General features: G+C 47.2%; 2 protein-coding genes across 5 annotated transcripts; one reads left to right on the top strand and one right to left on the bottom strand.

Annotated features, from left to right (window-relative positions):
- Window positions 1–798: 798 nt before the first annotated feature.
- On the bottom strand, window positions 799–4,773 carry tmem30b (transmembrane protein 30B). 2 transcript variants are annotated; one of them, XM_047018222.1, is made up of 8 exons: window positions 4,533–4,773; window positions 3,754–3,964; window positions 3,451–3,558; window positions 3,212–3,319; window positions 2,994–3,090; window positions 2,754–2,891; window positions 2,419–2,625; window positions 799–1,689 (listed from the first exon to the last, which is right to left on the bottom strand). In XM_047018222.1, exons 2-8 carry the CDS (start codon window positions 3,943–3,945, stop codon window positions 1,511–1,513), a joined length of 1,029 nt encoding a protein of 342 aa, XP_046874178.1. In that variant the 5' UTR covers window positions 3,946–3,964; window positions 4,533–4,773; the 3' UTR covers window positions 799–1,510. The 2 variants fall into 2 exon arrangements, with proteins under 2 accessions (XP_046874178.1, XP_046874177.1); XM_047018221.1 differs by having other exon boundaries at window positions 4,438–4,772.
- A 903-nt stretch (window positions 4,774–5,676) lies between these two features.
- Window positions 5,677–18,906, top strand: kdm1a (lysine (K)-specific demethylase 1a). Of its 3 annotated transcripts, none has more exons than XM_047014153.1 (22): window positions 5,677–5,748; window positions 6,489–6,540; window positions 7,200–7,493; window positions 7,980–8,145; window positions 8,270–8,403; window positions 8,540–8,618; window positions 8,827–8,919; window positions 9,064–9,170; window positions 9,277–9,358; window positions 9,543–9,637; window positions 11,195–11,212; window positions 11,561–11,703; window positions 11,817–11,907; window positions 12,043–12,177; window positions 13,340–13,413; window positions 13,505–13,616; window positions 14,079–14,211; window positions 14,468–14,655; window positions 15,746–15,860; window positions 15,962–16,089; window positions 16,380–16,526; window positions 17,591–18,906. In XM_047014153.1, exons 2-22 carry the CDS (start codon window positions 6,496–6,498, stop codon window positions 17,780–17,782), a joined length of 2,571 nt encoding a protein of 856 aa, XP_046870109.1. In that variant the 5' UTR covers window positions 5,677–5,748; window positions 6,489–6,495; the 3' UTR covers window positions 17,783–18,906. The 3 variants fall into 3 exon arrangements, with proteins under 3 accessions (XP_046870109.1, XP_046870107.1, XP_046870116.1); XM_047014151.1 differs by having other exon boundaries at window positions 7,977–8,145; XM_047014160.1 differs by having other exon boundaries at window positions 5,712–5,748; window positions 6,489–6,525; window positions 7,977–8,145.

Below are 18,906 nucleotides of genomic sequence, written 5' to 3'. Positions count from 1 at the left end.
CTGATCTCCACGTCCTTAAGCCCCTCCACCAGAGCCTGCTTCATGGCCAAGCCATGTTTCAGCTGCTCCGACAGTATGGCAGCCACACTTAGCATCTCATGACTCTTCTGAAAGCAAAGCTGAGGCATGATAAACCACCTTCTGTGTTTACTGTCCTGGGTGCAGTGGCTGATACATCCATTACAAATGTGTGGATGAGACAGATTTTCATGAAATATATCGGGTTCTCAGAATGCTATCGGGGTTTCGATCAAGTGACATTTTACAGCTAATAAGGTGTGAGAACTCTGTGGTTAATTCTGTGGAATGTGGATGAAACACTTACCGGCAAAGACGTGAACTGCCTCCTCTTATAGGCCTTAAAGAAATGGTAGACAACAAAGCCAGCCAAAACAGCAGAAAGATATGGGAACAGCTTCTCTGTGATACAGAAAGCCATGCTTCTCCCATGATCCAATTCACAGTGAAATAATGCAATGAACTCCTCTGGAGTGAAGTCAAGCCCCACTGTCACCCATGCCGGAAGGCTGGAAAAAAGTGTTTTGTTTGGGGGTGGGGGGCTGCAAAAGGGCCACAAGCAAAAAGCCATCCTTCCCAGGTGAGACAAAACCTAAATTAACCAATGTGGTAGCAAAATATTAGGGAACATTCTTTTCTCACAGGATTTGATTATGATGTCACTGCTCCAGAGTTCCATGTACAGTGCTGTCCATCCACATAATATCACAGAGAAAGTAGGAACTTTGGAAACTTTGACAGAACTATGCAACAAATGGTACAAAGTGACATCACAAAGCATTACCCCTCAAACTGATTAATTTAATATAGAATAAAAATAGAGCATTGTCTTAGCCAAAATAAACAAGGTCTGAATGTAGGAATCAAAATAAATACTAAAGCTAATCTAAAATCAGTATGTTGAAGCTGAGTTTCAAAGTCTATCACAGTCCTGAGAATGGGAGGGATATCCATATACCCAATAACAACTTAATAGAAAATTATCCTACAGACATCCATGTAACTTCCAAATACACGTAAAGAGAACAGTCTTATGTACAATATGGCTTATATGACCTGTCACAGAGTGTGACGGCATTTGAGGGTACAACAGACAGCCTGAGCATATTTACGTATCACACAAAAATATTAAAGTAGCAACTAGTAGTGTGTTAATACAAAAAAAACTTCATATCAAAGCCTCTGAGACCATTGAACAGCATACATTCCATTATCATGGAAAATGGCAAAATATCTATTAAAAGGAGTTAAAATTTTCCCTTATACATGCAATGGAAATAAAAACAATCTTTTTAACCTTTTAACCCCCTAATGTTACTTAATGTCGTAATGGGAATCAATAGGGATCTGACATTCTCACCAGCTCATTTTAAGATGAATTGCTCAAGTCAATTAACAGCTTCCATCTCTGTGGCCCCATTAAACCCTTCCATAACGTTGACCTTCCGGGCCTTTCCACAATCCATCACAGTCCAGGGCTCCCATCACTAGTCTAGTCTTCCTCCGGGAACTTGAACTTAGCGTAGACGATGAGCATCACCATAGACATGAAGACACATAGTGAGCCAACCACCAGGTAGGCGATGCCCAGGAACTGGTTCTTGCCGCCCATCCAGGATACATTACTGATGACCACCTTCTTCCTGCCATTGAAGGGAATAACTGGGTAATCTGGGGAGAAGGTTAAGGACCAGACTGGGTGTGCACTGGACTAGCCATCATGTACAGAACATTGCATTGAAGAACAATATCTCCTCCTTCGACATAAGCTTATTATGTATTAATTATTATTATTAATTATTATTAGCTATATGGATTATAACCTAATTTACGACATACACAAAAACAAATATCCAAATGTTTCTTTTCACATTGTACAAAAGAAATGGCCAAACTGAGTGTTCCATCTATTGTACAACATGGAACATTTGCATGGCTTATTTTCCTGTCTTTAATGTATTTGCCTAGTCTGCAACGTAACTTTCCACACCCAAGAACTCCCAAGTCATAGTGATAGGTATTGTTTTTCTCCTACCTGGCCACACCCTTTGGTAAAAGCTGGCTGAACCAGTTGGGCCAGAACGTGGGAGTAAACAATACAATGTCTAAACCAGGAGCAGTCTGCCGGAACACGACACATGGCAGCTGACAGTGGAACATTGTGGTGTGTGGGACACAGCTGGTGTTTGTCTCAGGAGACAACCAAATGGCCATTGTACGGAGATGCATTTGAACGCATGAGGCTTATACACTGAAGTGAATGGTCACTGAATTGCAGGGTAATGTTTGATTCATCTGTTGTGCCTTATCTAGTAACCTATCAGCCTCTTCAAACAAAAACAGGATTTTAGTCCTTCCCCTCCAATCTTCCACTGGCTCTCCTGTTAGCTGGAAGGATACTGTAGGTGATGTTTAGGGAGTAGTTTCCAGCAGGCAGGCCTTGGGCGTAATCCCCCTCAGTGATTCTTCGATATAGTTTCCGGAAATCTGGCAGGGCCGCCCTTCTCATCCAAACCAGGAAGTCCTGGTTGATGAAGCCATTGTTGGAGGCGTCTGAGGTGTCCAGCTCATAGGCTGTTTTGGACCAATAGGGTGGCTTAACCGTATCTGCATAACAGAAGCATAGAACTATCTTATGAGAATATAAATATTTCAGGAACAGAGAAGTGTTCAACTTCATAAGTAACCGGTAAGAAGGGGGTACATTGTTTGTAATGGATATGAAACAGACATACTGTTGAAGGCGTTCTCCAGAGGACTAACACTTGGGTTTCGGTACTTGACGTTGTAGTCAGTCCACCAGGCGATCCCTTTACCATCAAAGGGGACCAACTTATTTGTTCCGTTGACAATCTGGTACAGCGTGAAGCTATCTTCAGCGTCACAAAATTAAAAAAGGTCATACATTAAGTACCTTGAACATGCTGACAGAGCAACTTACATAATGCCATGCTGACATGAAATAATGTTGGTACCGTTGAACATGCTGTTTGCTACCGACCCACAGGGAACAATTGGCTTGGAGTTTGTACTAGAATCATACTGGTAAGGTAAGCAGTCGTCACTAGGAGTCTGCAAGACAAAGAACATTTAAAAAGTATTAAGACCTAGACTTACTACATGTATTATAGTTCTGGAAATTATGCCTATGAGAATGTTGCTTTCAAATATAGTCGGATACACATCAGCTCACCGTAAAGTAGGTGAGATCACCTGACAGCTGGTAGAAGTCTTTAGATACTCCATATTTGCGGTAGTTCTGGAAGTAGTTGGACAGGCCATAATAGAAGAACACAGGACCCTGAAAAACAAGGCACACCGTGTGTTTGAAGATGATGAAATCTGTCTTACACCGACACTCGGGTATTCAATCAATCCAGGTAAGCAAAGCACAGAAATGATGCCTGGGTGTGTGTCTGTATGAAACAGTACCTCAACCAGTGTGCTGACTGAGAAGTTCAGAGTGCACATGCAGTTCTGTTGTTTGGTGTCAGTGCACTTGTAGCAGGGTGAGGTGTTATCTACTCCAGTGTAATCCATCTGACAGAACAACAACAACAGAGAAACATGCCGTTAAATATTGATCAGTCGGCATGTTATACACCTGTACTTCTCACACCTCCAGCACGTGGCCTGTCAGGCACTGTTACCCCCATCAATGACTCTGGTGACAAAGAGCAGCTGTAAACCAAACCCAGTTTTTCTCAGTTCCAGTCTCACTAAAGCCCCCTGTACCTCAAGCATTTGGATGTTTTGCGAGGTGACAAAGAGGGTGACACCAATGCCAATGAAGACCAGGCCGATAAGAAGAAACCCTGGGATGACGATGCCAGCCGAGAGCATGGGCTGCCAGGCCGGAAGACGCTGCTGGGTAAAGGCTGTGTTGTCTGGCCTGTTGGCTGTCTCTTCCTCCTCCTGTTTCTTCATTTCTGTCTTCTTTTAAAATCTGTGAAAACCAAAATTGGGGGTGAGTGAATATGTTCAAAGCTAGAAAGTGCCCAACCCGCACCATCAACATGTACCTAATCACTGAGACCCACCCAAGTCTACGGACAAACAGAACATAAATAACCTGTATAGGCTACCTTTCACCCAATGGAGGGGGGCGATGCAGCTGACAGATATCAACAGAATGCCCCCATGCGAGTTCATAGATCTAACTATTTCAAACAAAACATCAATTAACTCACACTTCCCAATAACAGTTGGTTGTGAAATGGTGAATTTCCATTCAGTCTCTAGGCAAGAAATTGATTTAAAAAAAGACGACGCATAGACTGCAATGTTCGATCAGAAAGCCGTGAAGATGAAGGCAAGTTAAAACACATGTTTGGTGCTTTACATTAGAAACAAATAGACGACGACAATTTCTCAATAAATACCTTCAACAAAGCTAATCCGTTAAACATTTTAATTTACCTTTTTAAACCGCAAAATATTCCTCAGCTTGCCAGTTTACGTTTTTCCTCAACGTTTTCGAATCAGAAAGGATTGGGGCGCAGCAGCTCGCCTACCTTTACCTGTGGCTTCTTCCGTCTCTGCTTTTCCTGTCTGTCATGATCATCCTCAAACGCGTCATCGTTTTGTCCTTTGAGTAATTTAAACTTTCAAATAGACATATATTTTGTGCGACTAATAAAAATAAACTTAATTGGGGTTGCTTAACAAGATAAAATTGGCGTTGCTCAATATAACCAGTAGCCTACCCTTAGGAAAGGCAACAATTCTGATTCAGCTGAAAAGTAAGATACTATAGTTTCGATCTTTTACTGAACAAATCCCTCCACAGGATAATTAAAGAACTACATAGTGTTTTTGAATGGTTCATGTTGCACAGCTTTGTCTATTGCTATTTGTAAATGCAGCGTTCACTGGTATTTCAGTTCAGCAGATAAACGTATTAAACCAATTTGCCTATTGTAGGCTCCCACTGCATCAGCAATCAATAGCCTAACATTATATTCTATGTGCATGCATTTACAGATAGGCTATATTAAAGATATTGCTATATCATTATTCAATCTTTAATTAAATTAAGTCATAAGAAACTGGTCGCATTTTATGAGAAGGTGTTGCTGGCTCTCAAAACAGTTGTCACTATAGCACCTCTGAGGCTATTTTCTATTTAGGCTATATTTTATTTATCTAGGCTGTTTTTACGTTTTTGGCCTAATGATGTTTCTGCATTAGTGCGGCATGGGAAAATAGAGACTTCGTCTGTTCGGACTGAGAATAAGGCAACTTTGTGTTCGTTTTTTCACTTTGTGAATTATAAAATATAGCTACTTTTGGTGGGACTTTTTTGCCAATCAAAAAAAGCGTTATGGTGCCAGCCTTTTCATGCTTTTTCATGCTCAGACACGAATATTATTGTTTTTTTTTTATTGTGCCAGAGCACTATTGTCCAGCTATTTTCGTGCTACACGGAACAAAAAAATGCCGTTTTGGACCGCGTCTGTCTGATGAAAAAACGAAACACCACACTTACCTGAGAGTTGTGGTTAGGGTAAATCAAGAGTTAGATTGAGCTAACCCTAACCCCCCCCCCCCCCCCCCCCCCCCCCCCCTCCCCCCTACACTGGAGTTGCCCTCTTTTAGGATTGACATTAAGTGCAACCAATCATACTACTCATTTTTCTTGGCGTGGATCTCCTCCCTGCCCAATCAGCGGAGAATCAGAGAGGACACAGCCGAAAGCTGTCTTGTGTTGACAAGTGCGAAGATCTAGAGGTAATATGAGTCGTTATTGAAATGAAATCACCAGTTATTTTTCAGTATATGCACACAATTCTGTAGATATGTTTTACCATTTTATTAACGCATTGCTGCAATGTCGGTTTCTGGCTTGCTTGCTAACCAGCTAGCAATAACGCTAACGAATCTGACTGCAGCTGCCTCTGACTTCTGGTTAGCTGTAGCTGTGTCTAGTACATGTTGCTGGCTGGGGGGGTCGAGTCTCATTGTTAGCTAGCTTGCTACCGTTGTAGCTACCTTTACGCCACTACTGAGCTAACTAGTTAAACAGCCTCATATCGCAGACTACAACAAACTATTAAACATAATAAGGTACTGTTTTGAACATAGGCACAAATAATATCTATTTATTGTATCAGGGGTTGCACGATTTATTTGGTCGGTTAGCTCTTAGCGAGCCTAGCTAAGCTAGCTAGCGCATTTGCTGCCTGGTCCGTCCGACATCTTTCCTTACGAAACCAATTAACTAAGCCAACTATGCATTATATCCCCTAGCTGCAATTGGTTGACTCATTTATAATTGGTTAGATGAATCTTGATGTATATTTTAATCGTAGGTAGTTTACTTAGAGCTATCTAACTAGCTGGACATAAATACACTTATCTATTCTAGGTAGTAATATGTTTCTCTCGTTGTGACGGGCTGACGTTACTAAACTTGGTCTGCCAGCTTTTGTTCAATCAACCGTATTTCTGATTCTGTCTTTATTTCTTAGTGTTTGAATGGATATAACCAGGTGCTCGGAGAAATGGGTAAAACAAGACAAGGTCAATCTACTATGGAGCCCTCATACATTTTCCATCATGTGCATATTTGCCACAACGCATCTACCAGGCTGCTTGATTGTTGTGTTGTTTTGTGCATCCTCAAAGCCAACCAGAACCAGGCACTGGTCCCATTCAAATGAAACTGCTGCAGGTGCAACGTCAAAAGCCCCTGGCTTTAAAGAAAAAGAAATGACAAAATAATAATATATAACATGGGAATAAAAGCAGAATATAATATTTCTTAAGATTGACATATTGTTTTTTTTTAAATCATTATAATTAAGCAGTTTATTCAGTCTATTTAATCGACATTAAAGAAAAACGTACAATGTGTAAAAGGTGTTTTTTGGGGTTTAAGAGGTTATTGGTATTGTTGAGTACTGTTGAAAACTGACACACTGTTCATGGGCAATATGGGTGGGCCATGATGGAACTTTTCCAGAAATATCTTTAGCTCGTTCATGCTCTTTTCATCCCCATTCATATTTTGAAAAGATCAATGTAAATAATTTTTTTATTGAAATCCATCACTTTATAACAGTCTTGTGCCTCAAAAATATTGTTTCTAAACGTTCACATTTCAAGCATCTCAACATTTCCAAAGCAAACCCCTCGGACAGTGACTACTCACAGTCTCACATCTGTCTTTCTTCCTCCAGGAGAGGCCTCTGTCTTCTTCCATGATGCTGGCGAGTAAGAAGTCCGACCCCGGCTCCTCTTCCTCCTCCTCCTCCTCTGTGGCTAGCGCCGAGAGAGCACCAGATGCCCAGGCCTCCAGCACTCAGACTGCCCCCCCTCCCTCCGCCCCTGGCCCCATGGACGTCAAGAAGAAGGAGCGGGCCTCCCCTAGTGGGGAGCAAGGTGGGCCTCCGCTCCCCCACCCTCCCGGTCCCGGGGGGGTGGACCAGGATGCGGCGGAAGTCCGTCGAACCAGCCGCCGCAAGCGAGCGAAAGTAAGTATCTTATATCTTCGGTGCCCTTAATACTTAGAGAGGAAAGTTGAAACCTTTAAAAATATAACAAAGTAGCTTTTAAGTCAAGAGCACAGGAAAAAAAAGTCAGGATGATGTAGGATTGATGATTAAGTTAGTTTACATGTTGTCAATGTTGTGTTGTTTCAGTACAACGTTCTGACTCGTCTCAGTTTGCCCTGGATTAATATCTTACTACATAAAAACTTGGAACAGGATAATTGATAGGAAACTAGGAATACGTAAGATTTATTTCACACTTGCATCATAGTCAATTGTGCAATATGATAATTCTCTGAGTTTTCCTCACCCGGTCCTAGGTGTTCAAGAGTCTGGGGCCTGTCATCCTCAGTGGAGCACCACCCGCCCACCTCCGTCAGGGAAGCAGAGGGAGCTCCACCATGGACCTCCACCCAGCTGAGCCAGAACGAGGTTTTAATGGCGCTTTTATTGTGCTTATTATTGCAGGTGGAGTACCGCGAGATGGACGAAAGCCTGGCTAACCTGTCTGAGGACGAATATTACTCGGAGGAGGAGAGGAACGCCAAAGCCGAGAAGGAACGCAAACAAGTCATCCCTCCTCCCCCACCTCTGGTGGAGGAGGAAAATGACAGCGAGCCTGAGGAGCCTTCAGGTCAGAGTGGGTGACAGGCAGGCAGGATGACAGGGCGACAGGGACATAACCTGTTTGAGTAGAAACACCTGAGGAAATGCATAGAAAGGGTCTTGTCTCATGACAAGGTTATGTGTGTGTTCAGGTGTTGAGGGGGCCGCCTTTCAGAGCCGACTCCCCCACGACCGCATGACCTCCCAGGAGGCCGCCTGCTTCCCTGACATCATCAGCGGCCCCCAGCAGACTCAGAAAGTTTTCCTGTACATCCGCAACCGCACAGTGAGGATGCAAACATACACACACACTCATTATCAGTCTCTGTCACACACACACTCTCACATTCTCTCTCTCACACGGTCACACACCAAGAGCTCTGCTTTTGTTCAAACCCGGGGTTATGTTTACTGTGTTCCAGCTCCAACTTTGGCTTGACAACCCTAAGATCCAACTGACATTCGAGGCTACGCTACAGCAACTTGAAGCCCCCTACAACAGTGAGTCCAACATTCACACCCTTCAGTGGAGAAAAGACACCGCATGAGAGCAGCCTGACTCCCACGTGGTCCTGTTATTTCTGATACATTTTGTAACACAACTCAGTTGTCGGGAATACTGTCCTACGTGGGAAGTACCATAATCATAGGACCAAAAAAACAATTCCTTGGTCCAGAACTATACCTCTGTTCTGTGTGCCCCTCCAAGGTGATACAGTGCTGGTTCACAGGATACACAGCTACCTGGAGAGACACGGTCTCATCAACTTTGGCATCTATAAGAGAGTCAAGCCTTTACCAAGTGAGTTAAACAAGAATTACATTTGTATGTCATGTCAGTACATTGCCAATACAAGTAGTCCTTCAAACAAGACCTGCCTGTTTTAAAGCTGGAATATTCGTGTGATTTTATATTCTCATCATTGTGCCCCCCTTTTTTCTGCAGCCAAGAAGACAGGGAAGGTGATTATCATTGGAGGAGGTGTGTCTGGCCTGGCTGCAGCCAGACAGCTGCAGAGCTTTGGGATGGATGTTACTGTGCTGGAGGCCAGGGTGAGGAGATGATGCACCATGAAATACAATACAATTCAACTTTATTAACATACCAAATAACAAACACAAAAAGTGACAGCCTGACATGCGTGTTTCACCCTGACAGGATCGTGTCGGAGGGAGGGTGGCGACATTCCGAAAGGGCAACTATGTGGCGGACTTGGGGGCCATGGTGGTAACTGGACTGGGTAAGACACACACACACACAGACCCAGTTTCCTGCTTTTGACCAGCAGGGGGCAGTGTTGGCCACCATAAATCCAGTTGTGGTTTAAAATCACCCCATACAAATCAGCTGTCAGACACATATGCTACATTGCTGTCAGCCTGTGTGTTGTGTTTTGTCTCACTGTGATGTGTGTGTGTTTTCAGGAGGAAACCCCATGGCTGTGGTCAGTAAGCAGGTTAACATGGAGCTGGCTAAGATCAAGCAGAAGTGCCCACTATACGAAGCTAACGGGCAGGCCGTAAGTACAGACCACACTGACACTGTTGTAGCCCCATAGACCCTGCTACAAGATCACCATAACACTGATATGTAGGCCCCATAGACCCTGCTACAAGACCACCATAACACTGATATGTAGGCCCCATAGACCCTGCTACAAGATCACCATAACACTGATATGTAGGCCCCATAGATCCTGCTACAAGATCACCATAACACTGATATGTAGGCCCCATAGACCCTGCTACAAGACCACCATAACACTGATATGTAGGCCCCATAGACCCTGCTACAAGATCACCATAACACTGATATGTAGGCCCCATAGATCCTGCTACAAGATCACCATAACACTGATATGTAGGCCCCATAGACACTGCTAAAAGATCACCATCAACACTGATATGTAGGCCCCATAGACACTGCTACAAGATCACCATAAACACTGATATGTAGGCCCCATAGACACTGCTACAAGATCACCATAAACACTGATATGTAGGCCCCATAGACACTGCTACAAGATCACCATAAACACTGATATGTAGGCCCCATAGACACTGCCACAAGATCACCATAAACACTGATATGTAGGCCCCATAGACCCTGCTACAAGATCCCTTTAAAGTGTACCTGTGTGCAGCATCTTAAGGCCTGTTGGTGTTGGCCCTGGGGTTGGGAACATCCAGAATGGGGGTCTGTGTGAACGAGCCCCCATCTGAATGAGGCCCAAAAGCACGGCGATTGAGTGTATCTGATGAGGAAGATGAGCGAGCATCTTGAAATGATGAGTTACACTAGCGAGGTGTTTGTTTGCATCGCAGGTGAATCTGCTAATTGTCTACTAATCACAATATGAAAGCAACCAGCCACACAGGAGGAATCAGACACAGCCGTCCATATCATTCCGGAGAGGAAAATATTAATGAAAATTATAACAATAATGTTTTTGTTTTTTTTACATTATTGATTTAGCAGATCATTTTATGCATAGTCGCTACAACATATTTGCATGATCTGAATGGAGCTCTGAGGCCTGGCCTGAGTGATCTAGCCCCTGTGTGCTGTCGACCTCCAGCTGGAGATGTAGAGATATCCTGCAGCAGACGTGTTGCGTCTCTGGGCCTGTTCACGCCTGTCCGCCCTCAGTCCTGCTGGGGTTTCCTGCTCCGCACAAAATGGAGGGTGGGTTCAGTTAGCCGCTTGGCCTAGCGTGTCATCGATAGCAGCCGCGCCCCCCCAACCCCCCACCCCTCCTCTCCCCAGCTCAGACCGGAGCTGCTTCTTAATACCATTACAGTTGGAGTAAACACTGGGAGGATGTTTGGGGTCACTGTCCGGCCTTCTCCACTGAGCTTGAAGGCTGGTCGACAGCGGCGGAGTTACACACACACATGCAACTGGTTTCTCCCCACAGGAAAAAGCTAATTGAATCAAGCCTATTGTTATTGTTTGCTTGTTTGCATTGTGTAAACCCGTGTCTCTGAGTTATGGTTCTGTTTACGTGCTTGCCTAATGTTCTCTCCTCCTCCTCTCTCTCTGCATCACTCCCTTACCCCTCCTGCTGCTTCTAAAGGGTGAACGATGCACAAGTGTATGTATTGGTTTATTTACGTCCTACTTGACATGTTTCTCATTCTATCAATTGCACACCATTTGACACTGTATATTATGCATATGAGGTACTTTGATTAGTTGAATGTATGGTATATTACAGGTATAGCCAACCAAAACCCTCACAGACAAACTGCTCTAATCTATTAGGGCTCAGCGATTTCTTGGTGTCTAGTGTAAGTGTTAGCGTGGCTCAGCTTAGCATGGCTTAAGATATAAAGTGTGCAGTGCAGGTTGGTAGAGCATGAAGAGAGCATGGTGCTAGGTTAAGGCTGACAGCCATTGGTGGGCTTGTTTTCTATCTCACTGTGTTGCCCGGGCTGTGCAGGTGCCCAAGGAGAAGGATGAAATGGTGGAGCAGGAGTTTAACCGACTACTGGAGGCTACCTCCTATCTCAGCCACCAGCTGGACTTCAACTTCCTCAACAACAAGCCTGTCTCCCTGGGCCAGGCCCTGGAGGTGGTCATACAGTAAGTTTGACGGGGTGGGGGACAAACACACACACACACACACACACACACAGAGAGACCAATCCATGGTCATTGTTTGTAGTCTGATGCCTGATCAAAGCGCTGGTGTGCAGGCTGCAGGAGAAACATGTGAAGGACGAGCAGATCGAGCACTGGAAGAAGATAGTGAAGACCCAGGAGGACCTGAAAGAGCTGCTGAACAAGGTGACCATGACCTCTGACCCTCGGACACAGCCTGGACTTCTGGTGGACCAGCCACATGGTGGATACACTTGTTACTAACCACCATCCTCTGGATCTCTCTCTCTGTCTCTCTCTATGTCTCTCTCTCCCCCTCAGATGGTGACCACTAAGGAGAGAGTGAAGGAGCTGCACCAGCAGTATAAGGAGGCCAGCGAGGTCAAGCCCCCCCGAGACATCACCGCCGAGTTCCTGGTGAAGAGCAAGCACCGCGACCTGACCGCCCTCTGCAAGGTGACCGCAACTCAACCGCTGTCAAACCTCACTGTCACACATTTAGCTATCTCACTCTTACCCATCCATACTTCCTGTCATTTCCCTCCCTCACGGGTCGATGACAGGACGTAGGGACGGAGTGGAATACGTAGATATATAGTTGGAAGAATGTGAATAAGAGAAGGATGGAGGGAACGAGGTTGACAGGGTGGGCTGGAAAGAGTGAGATATGCAGGGTCATAATGTTCTCAGTGAAACGGTTTGTAACGACCAGGAGGAAAACAGAACGAGAGCCCTCATCACCTTGTGTTTGGTTTCCCATAAAAACTTCTTCATGCCGCGAGCAGTTACAACCACACATTACACGGATGTACTGACATTTTCTTGCTTCGTTTTTCCAAAACAAAACTTGGTTCTTCTGGATGTGGGATTCTCTAACCAACCCCCCCCCCCCCACCCTACACTTCCCCAAGCCCTCAGACTCGGGGAGACAGTGGACTCCACCATGGTTGAATTCGTGGTTGACGTGTTAGCCAGGGCAATAAGAGGCCAAACTAGCGTGTGATTCAATTTGAAGTGTTATGGTTATTACTGAATGTGTGTTTTGAATCACACCAGAACTGAACCCAGTTTGGGTGATTATTGAGGTGTTTTTCTATGACAGAGTCCTTCAGAGAATCAGCACTAATAAAGAGCAGCTGGTGAATTCTACCGCATAAAATACAGAAATAGATGCAATATTTTCTTACTCTGTAAGAGTGAGCCAGTAGAGGGGACGCTGGTTTTGAAGGATAAGTGTGTGTGTGCACATGCATGCTTCTGAGACACACACACACTGACGCATCAATATACTGTCTGAAGTGAAGGCCGGCAAGCAGCTTAAGCACAGCTGGTGTCTGCTTTGTGGTTGGTGACCATGTGAAGAGACTCAGGCCCTGTCTGGGATCTGTGTGTGTGTGTGTGTGTCTAGTCTGTGTGTGTGTGTCAGATCAGGGAAGCTGTAGCTTAGGGCTGTGGGTTTCCCGTCAGAGTTACTGCGTGTGTGGACCTGAGTAGCTGGTCTCAGCTGGCTGCAGGGCTAGGTGGGGCCACAGTGGGACAGGCGAGTCAGCCCTCCTCCCAGCCTCGCTCCGCTGGGTTGTCTAGCTGACCCCAGGACCTCGCTGTTCTCCCCCTGCAGGAGTACGACGAGCTTGTGGAGACGCAGGTGAAACTGGAGGAGAAGCTGCAGGAACTGGAGGCCAACCCGCCCAGGTAACACCAGCATCAGCAACCCCCCCCCCCCATCAGATAACCACCACACTTGTTTTGACTTTGTTTCTCTCCCTCCGCATTCCCTCCACAGTGATGTGTACCTGTCGTCCAGGGACAGGCAGATCCTCGACTGGCACTTTGCCAACCTCGAGTTTGCCAACGCCACGCCTCTGTCCACCCTGTCACTCAAACACTGGGACCAGGTAGGCCCCACCCACACCGTGACCCTCATACAAACATCTTTAAATAGGTCTCTTAGTTTCTGTGGTGTGTGTGTAATATGTACCTGACAATGTATTGCCACGGTGCTAGAGGTAATGAGCACACTAAGTGTGTAAAGGTTCCCATCAAGTTATCATTTATTTAGTCAACATTCGAACCACCACCCTTGTAAGGCTATGTCAACTCTACATGAAGACTCCCAGCCAGAGCAAACAGAGGACAGCATTTGAGTAGCTTATCCAGGTCACTGTACACTAGCAGACTCCAGGAAGCAGCCTCCAGATCTGTGGCTTACATCCCCTGTGTCCTCCCCTGGGCTCCGCCCACCCAGGCATGACAGCACAGTACATTAAATACACCTGTCAAAGCAACAGCAACACACAGCATCTTGTGTGGATCCGTGCCCGGAGGTTTCTCTCTGACCTCTCTCTCTCTCTCTCCAGGACGATGACTTTGAGTTCACGGGCAGCCACCTGACGGTGAGGAACGGCTACTCGTGCGTGCCCGTGGCCCTGGCTGAGGGCCTGGACATCAAGCTCAACACGGCGGTGCGCCAGGTCCGCTACACGGCCTCTGGTAGGAACACACTCCTCCCTGCAGCAGGGGCTTGCTGGGCCCTGTAGTCTGCCACGGAAATACTGGGCAGAACATAGAAAATATAAATATTTCATACACGAAAATGAAGTGAATGAATATCTATGAAATGATATACAAATATTGAAACATGTAACACATCAGAAAGAATCCTGGAATGTAAGGATGCAGTTTAGCATATCTCTGTTTCCCCCCTTTCTCCGCCTCCTACCCCTCTCCTGTGTCCGTCCTCTCCCAGGATGTGAGGTGATCGCCGTAAACACGCGCTCCACCACCCAGACGTTCATCTACAAGTGTGACGCCGTGCTGTGCACCCTCCCCCTGGGGGTGATGAAGCAGCAGCCCCCCGCCGTGCAGTTTGTGCCCCCCCTCCCCGAGTGGAAGACCGCCGCCATCCAGAGGATGGGCTTCGGCAACCTCAACAAGGTACGCCGGACGCTCTCTCTCCCGCTCTCGCTGTCTCTATAGCTCGCTCTCTCTCCCGCTCTCGCTGTCTCTCTATATCTCTCTTTCTCTCCTGTTCTCGCTCGCCCTCTTTCTATCTCTCTCTAACACCGCCCCCACTCTCCTTTACATTCTCTCGTTCACTCTCTCACCTCCACCCCCTCAATCTCTCTCTGTCTCATTCTCTCTTTGTCTCCCACTCGTTTGCTCTCTCGCTCTGTGAGTGTGTCTCTCTCTGGAGAGATAAGGATTTGATTGGCTGCTGCGTCGAGGACGCCCTGGGTATTGTCCTTGAGCTGGGAGCCTGACCTTCACATCAGTCCGCTCTAGAAGTGGATGCACTTTCCAAATGGGCTCATGGCATTACACACACACACACACACACACACACACACTCCCATCATTAGATTTACACACAAACCCGGCAGGAACCATAAACCAGTGTTCAGTCCACAGAACAAGGTTACCTCTTCCTGAAATAGCCCCGAGGATGGTAGCTCCACTCTCTGTTTTACATCATCTTGAGGGAGGGAAAGAGGGGAGGGACAAATGTAGAGGGAGTTTGAGAGCCCCTTGCATGTTGTTTAGTGATTTGGCAATGTGTTGGTAATCAGATTAGAGCCACATCTACCTCATCCTACCTCTATTTTTCGTTCTCTCCCTCTCTCTCTCTCTCTCTCTCTGACCCCCACCCCCTCTCTTCCTGGCTGAGTATCATTCACTGCAGTGTGTGTTTTTATCTCCTAGTGCTGCTGCAGCTGACAGAATGCTGCATTATTATGCAATGTGACCTGTGTGTTCCATGTTCTAACCAGCAGAGGGCCCTCTGCCTCAGGACCATAATCACACCGAGGTTATAACACAACCTGACTCCTGTCTCCTTCCAGCTCACCTTAATGGCAGTTCTTTTTGTGCGCCCTCCATAGCTAACGTGGTATTAAAACAGGATTAGAAAGTCATTGAAAAGTCCTTACATTAGATGTCTAGAGGTAGGTCGAGCCCCTGCAAGGCGCCAGAGCCTGATGTTCTCATGTCTTACGATCGGGCTGCTGTATGCTCCTCCTGTCTGTAGGTGGTGCTGTGTTTCGACCGGGTCTTCTGGGACCCCAGTGTGAACTTGTTTGGCCACGTGGGCAGCACCACGGCCAGCCGGGGGGAGCTCTTCCTCTTCTGGAACCTCTACAAAGGTGAGGGTCATTCCTGCACTGGTTCACATGTCAGGTTAAAGCTGGACCTTCGGCACAAACTGACCACATATTTGACTTGTGTGCTTTTTGTCCCTTCCCAGCACCCATTCTGCTGGCTCTGATGGCGGGGGAGGCAGCAGGCATCATGGAGAACATCAGTGATGACGTCATCGTGGGGCGTTGCCTCGCCATCCTGAAGGGCATCTTTGGAAGCAGCGCGGTACCTCAGGTATGTGTGTGTATGTACGTACGTTTGCATCATGTAGTCTTGTGTGCAAGCACGTGACAAACGTGTGTGCTTTCTCTGCCCCCTTGCATGCGTGTGTACCCACTACCCACATTCTGGAGTCCAATCCCAAACCACCAGTCACATCAATCATTCAGCTGCATTTCCTTCAGAATGAAATAGCATGCATCTCGGTCTGCTGTGGAAATCTATAACAGCTTATGTTTTCTGGGCAGTCATATCCACATGGAAACTCAACAACATGTGTGTGTGTGTGCTTGTTGCCATGGCAGCCTAAGGAGACGGTGGTGACTCGTTGGCGTGCCGACCCGTTTGCGAGGGGCTCATACTCGTACGTGGCTGCCGGGTCTTCTGGTAACGACTATGACCTCATGGCCCAGCCCATCACCCCCGGCCCCACCATCCCGGGGGCCTCTCAGGTGAGCGCTCACCCCACCTGTCCTCCTGGTCACTGTCCTCCAGGTCACTGTCCTCCAGGTCACTGTCCTCCAGGTCACTGTCCTCCTGGTCACTGTCCTCCTGGTCACTGTCCTCCAGGTCACTGTCCTCCAGGTCACTGTCCTCCTGGTCACTGTCCTCCTGGTCACTGTCCTCCTGGTCACTGTCCTCCAGGTCACTGTCCTCCTGGTCACTGTCCTCCAGGTCACTGTCCTCCAGGTCACTGTCCTCCAGGTCACTGTCCTCCTGGTCACTGTCCTCCAGGTCACTGTCCTCCAGGTCACTGTCCTCCTGGTCACTGTCCTCCAGGTCACTGTCCTCCTGGTCACTGTCCTCCAGGTCACTGTCCTCCTGGTCACTGTCCTCCTGGTCACTGTCCTCCAGGTCACTGTCCTCCAGGTCACTGTCCTCCTGGTCACTGTCCTCCTGGTCACTGTCCTCCTGGTCACTGTCCTCCTGGTCACTGTCCTCCTGGTCACTGTCCTCCGGGTCACTGTCCTCCGGGTCACTGTCCCATCATGCCTCTGTATGATAATAATGTGGTTAATAATAGTTTATTACTAGTTGACCTTTAATTGAACATAAGTTTACTGGCTGTTTAATAGTAGTTTACTGGTAGTTCACTATAACCTCCACTTCTTCATAGTAGTTGTGACACAGAGACATTGGCTGCTTCCTAGTCAGTAGTGCGGTCCAGCCTTCTAACCAGCGCTGCTTCATACAGACCCTAGCCTCAAGTAAACCCAACGCCCCAACATTCTGGACCAATCAGAAGGCCCCATATTGGCCCATGCCATGCAGAGCTGCTGTAGAAGTATATTTTCTGTTGGCTCGTCTCATACTCTAACCACCAGAGCATGTGTGAACCAATCCGGGCCAAGCCACAATATCTGACCATACCAGAGTTAGAAAAAGACCAGACCAGCCGATCCCAATCCAGATGTTTTTACTTGTTTTGATGTTGACATGTCTGATTGATGGTAACGCTCAAATTTATGAGTGGGATGATGATTTTTGTCGTTCTCTCCCTTTTCCCTGTCCTTAGCCTGTTCCTCGTCTGTTCTTCGCCGGAGAACACACCATCAGGAACTACCCGGCGACGGTTCACGGGGCTCTGCTCAGCGGGCTCCGAGAGGCCGGCCGCATCGCAGACCAGTTCCTGGGAGCCATGTACACCCTGCCCCGACAAGCCACACCTGCTGCCAACCCCCAGGCCCAGCCTTCCCCCAGTGTCTAAACCCCCCCTCCTGCCCCCCCCCATCCTGCCCACCTCACCCCCCCATCATGCCCCATGATCCAAACATACACTGACAACACAAACAGCCTCATACATCCACAAACACACACATACATTCCCCCCCCCTCCCAGTCTTCAAACTATTCAAGTGACGTTGGTGACTCTAATTTCTGCAAAGACTCTAAGATGTAAGAATGTGCCTGTCGAGTTTTTGAAGTTAAATGTTTTTTTCCATCACCAATGCCAGCCCAGCCCAGCAGTGAAACCACTCTGCACATTCCCCCTGAGAATGCAGCGAGCAGCACTCTGGCAAAACTCCACCCACCCTGCTCTCCTCTCTGGTCCCCTTCCTATGACATCATCCACCACCTCTCATGCTATAGGAAACACAGTTGTCTGAGGCTCACACTGCTAGATGGCTCCATGTCTGAGGCTCACACTGCTAGATGGCTCCGTGTCTGAGGCTCACACTGCTAGATGGCTCCATGTCTGAGGCTCACACTGCTAGATGGCTCCATGTCTGAGGCTCACACTGCTAGATGGCTCCGTGTCTGAGGCTCACACTGCTAGATGGCTCCGTGTCTGAGGCTCACACTGCTAGATGGCTCCATGTCTGAGGCTCACACTGCTAGATGGCTCCGTGTCTGAGGCTCACACTGCTATATGGGTCCATGTCTGAGGCTCACACTGCTATATGGGTCCATGTCTGAGGCTCACACTGCTATATGGGTCCATGTCTGAGGCTCACACTGCTATATGGGTCCATGTCTGAGGCTCACACTGCTATATGGGTCCATGTCTGAGGCTCACACTGCTATATGGGTCCACTGTACTTTGTACTCCTGCAGGACCATAGGTAGTCCACTTTTGTCATCAGTGTCAGCAGAGTGGGTGTGATCGGATCCCTGCAGGTCTGAGGTGGAAGGCTGGATCCCTTCAGGTCTGAGGTGGAAGGCTGGATGCAGGTCTGAGGTGGAAGGCTGGATCCAGGTCTGATGCTGTGCCCCTATCCTCGCGGCATTAAACTCATCTAGAGGAGCTGCAGTAGAGGAGCTGCTATTCTGGGCTGATGTTCAGAAGCCAAGACGGTTTTGAAACGAAAGTCGTTTGTTCTGTAATTGCAG

The sequence above is a fragment of the Hypomesus transpacificus genome, chromosome 3, assembly GCF_021917145.1.
Source record: "Hypomesus transpacificus isolate Combined female chromosome 3, fHypTra1, whole genome shotgun sequence".
NCBI classification, from domain to species: Eukaryota; Metazoa; Chordata; class Actinopteri; order Osmeriformes; family Osmeridae; genus Hypomesus; species Hypomesus transpacificus.
Note: the sequence above shows the minus strand (reverse complement) of the source record. Positions and strands in the feature narration are given on the sequence as shown.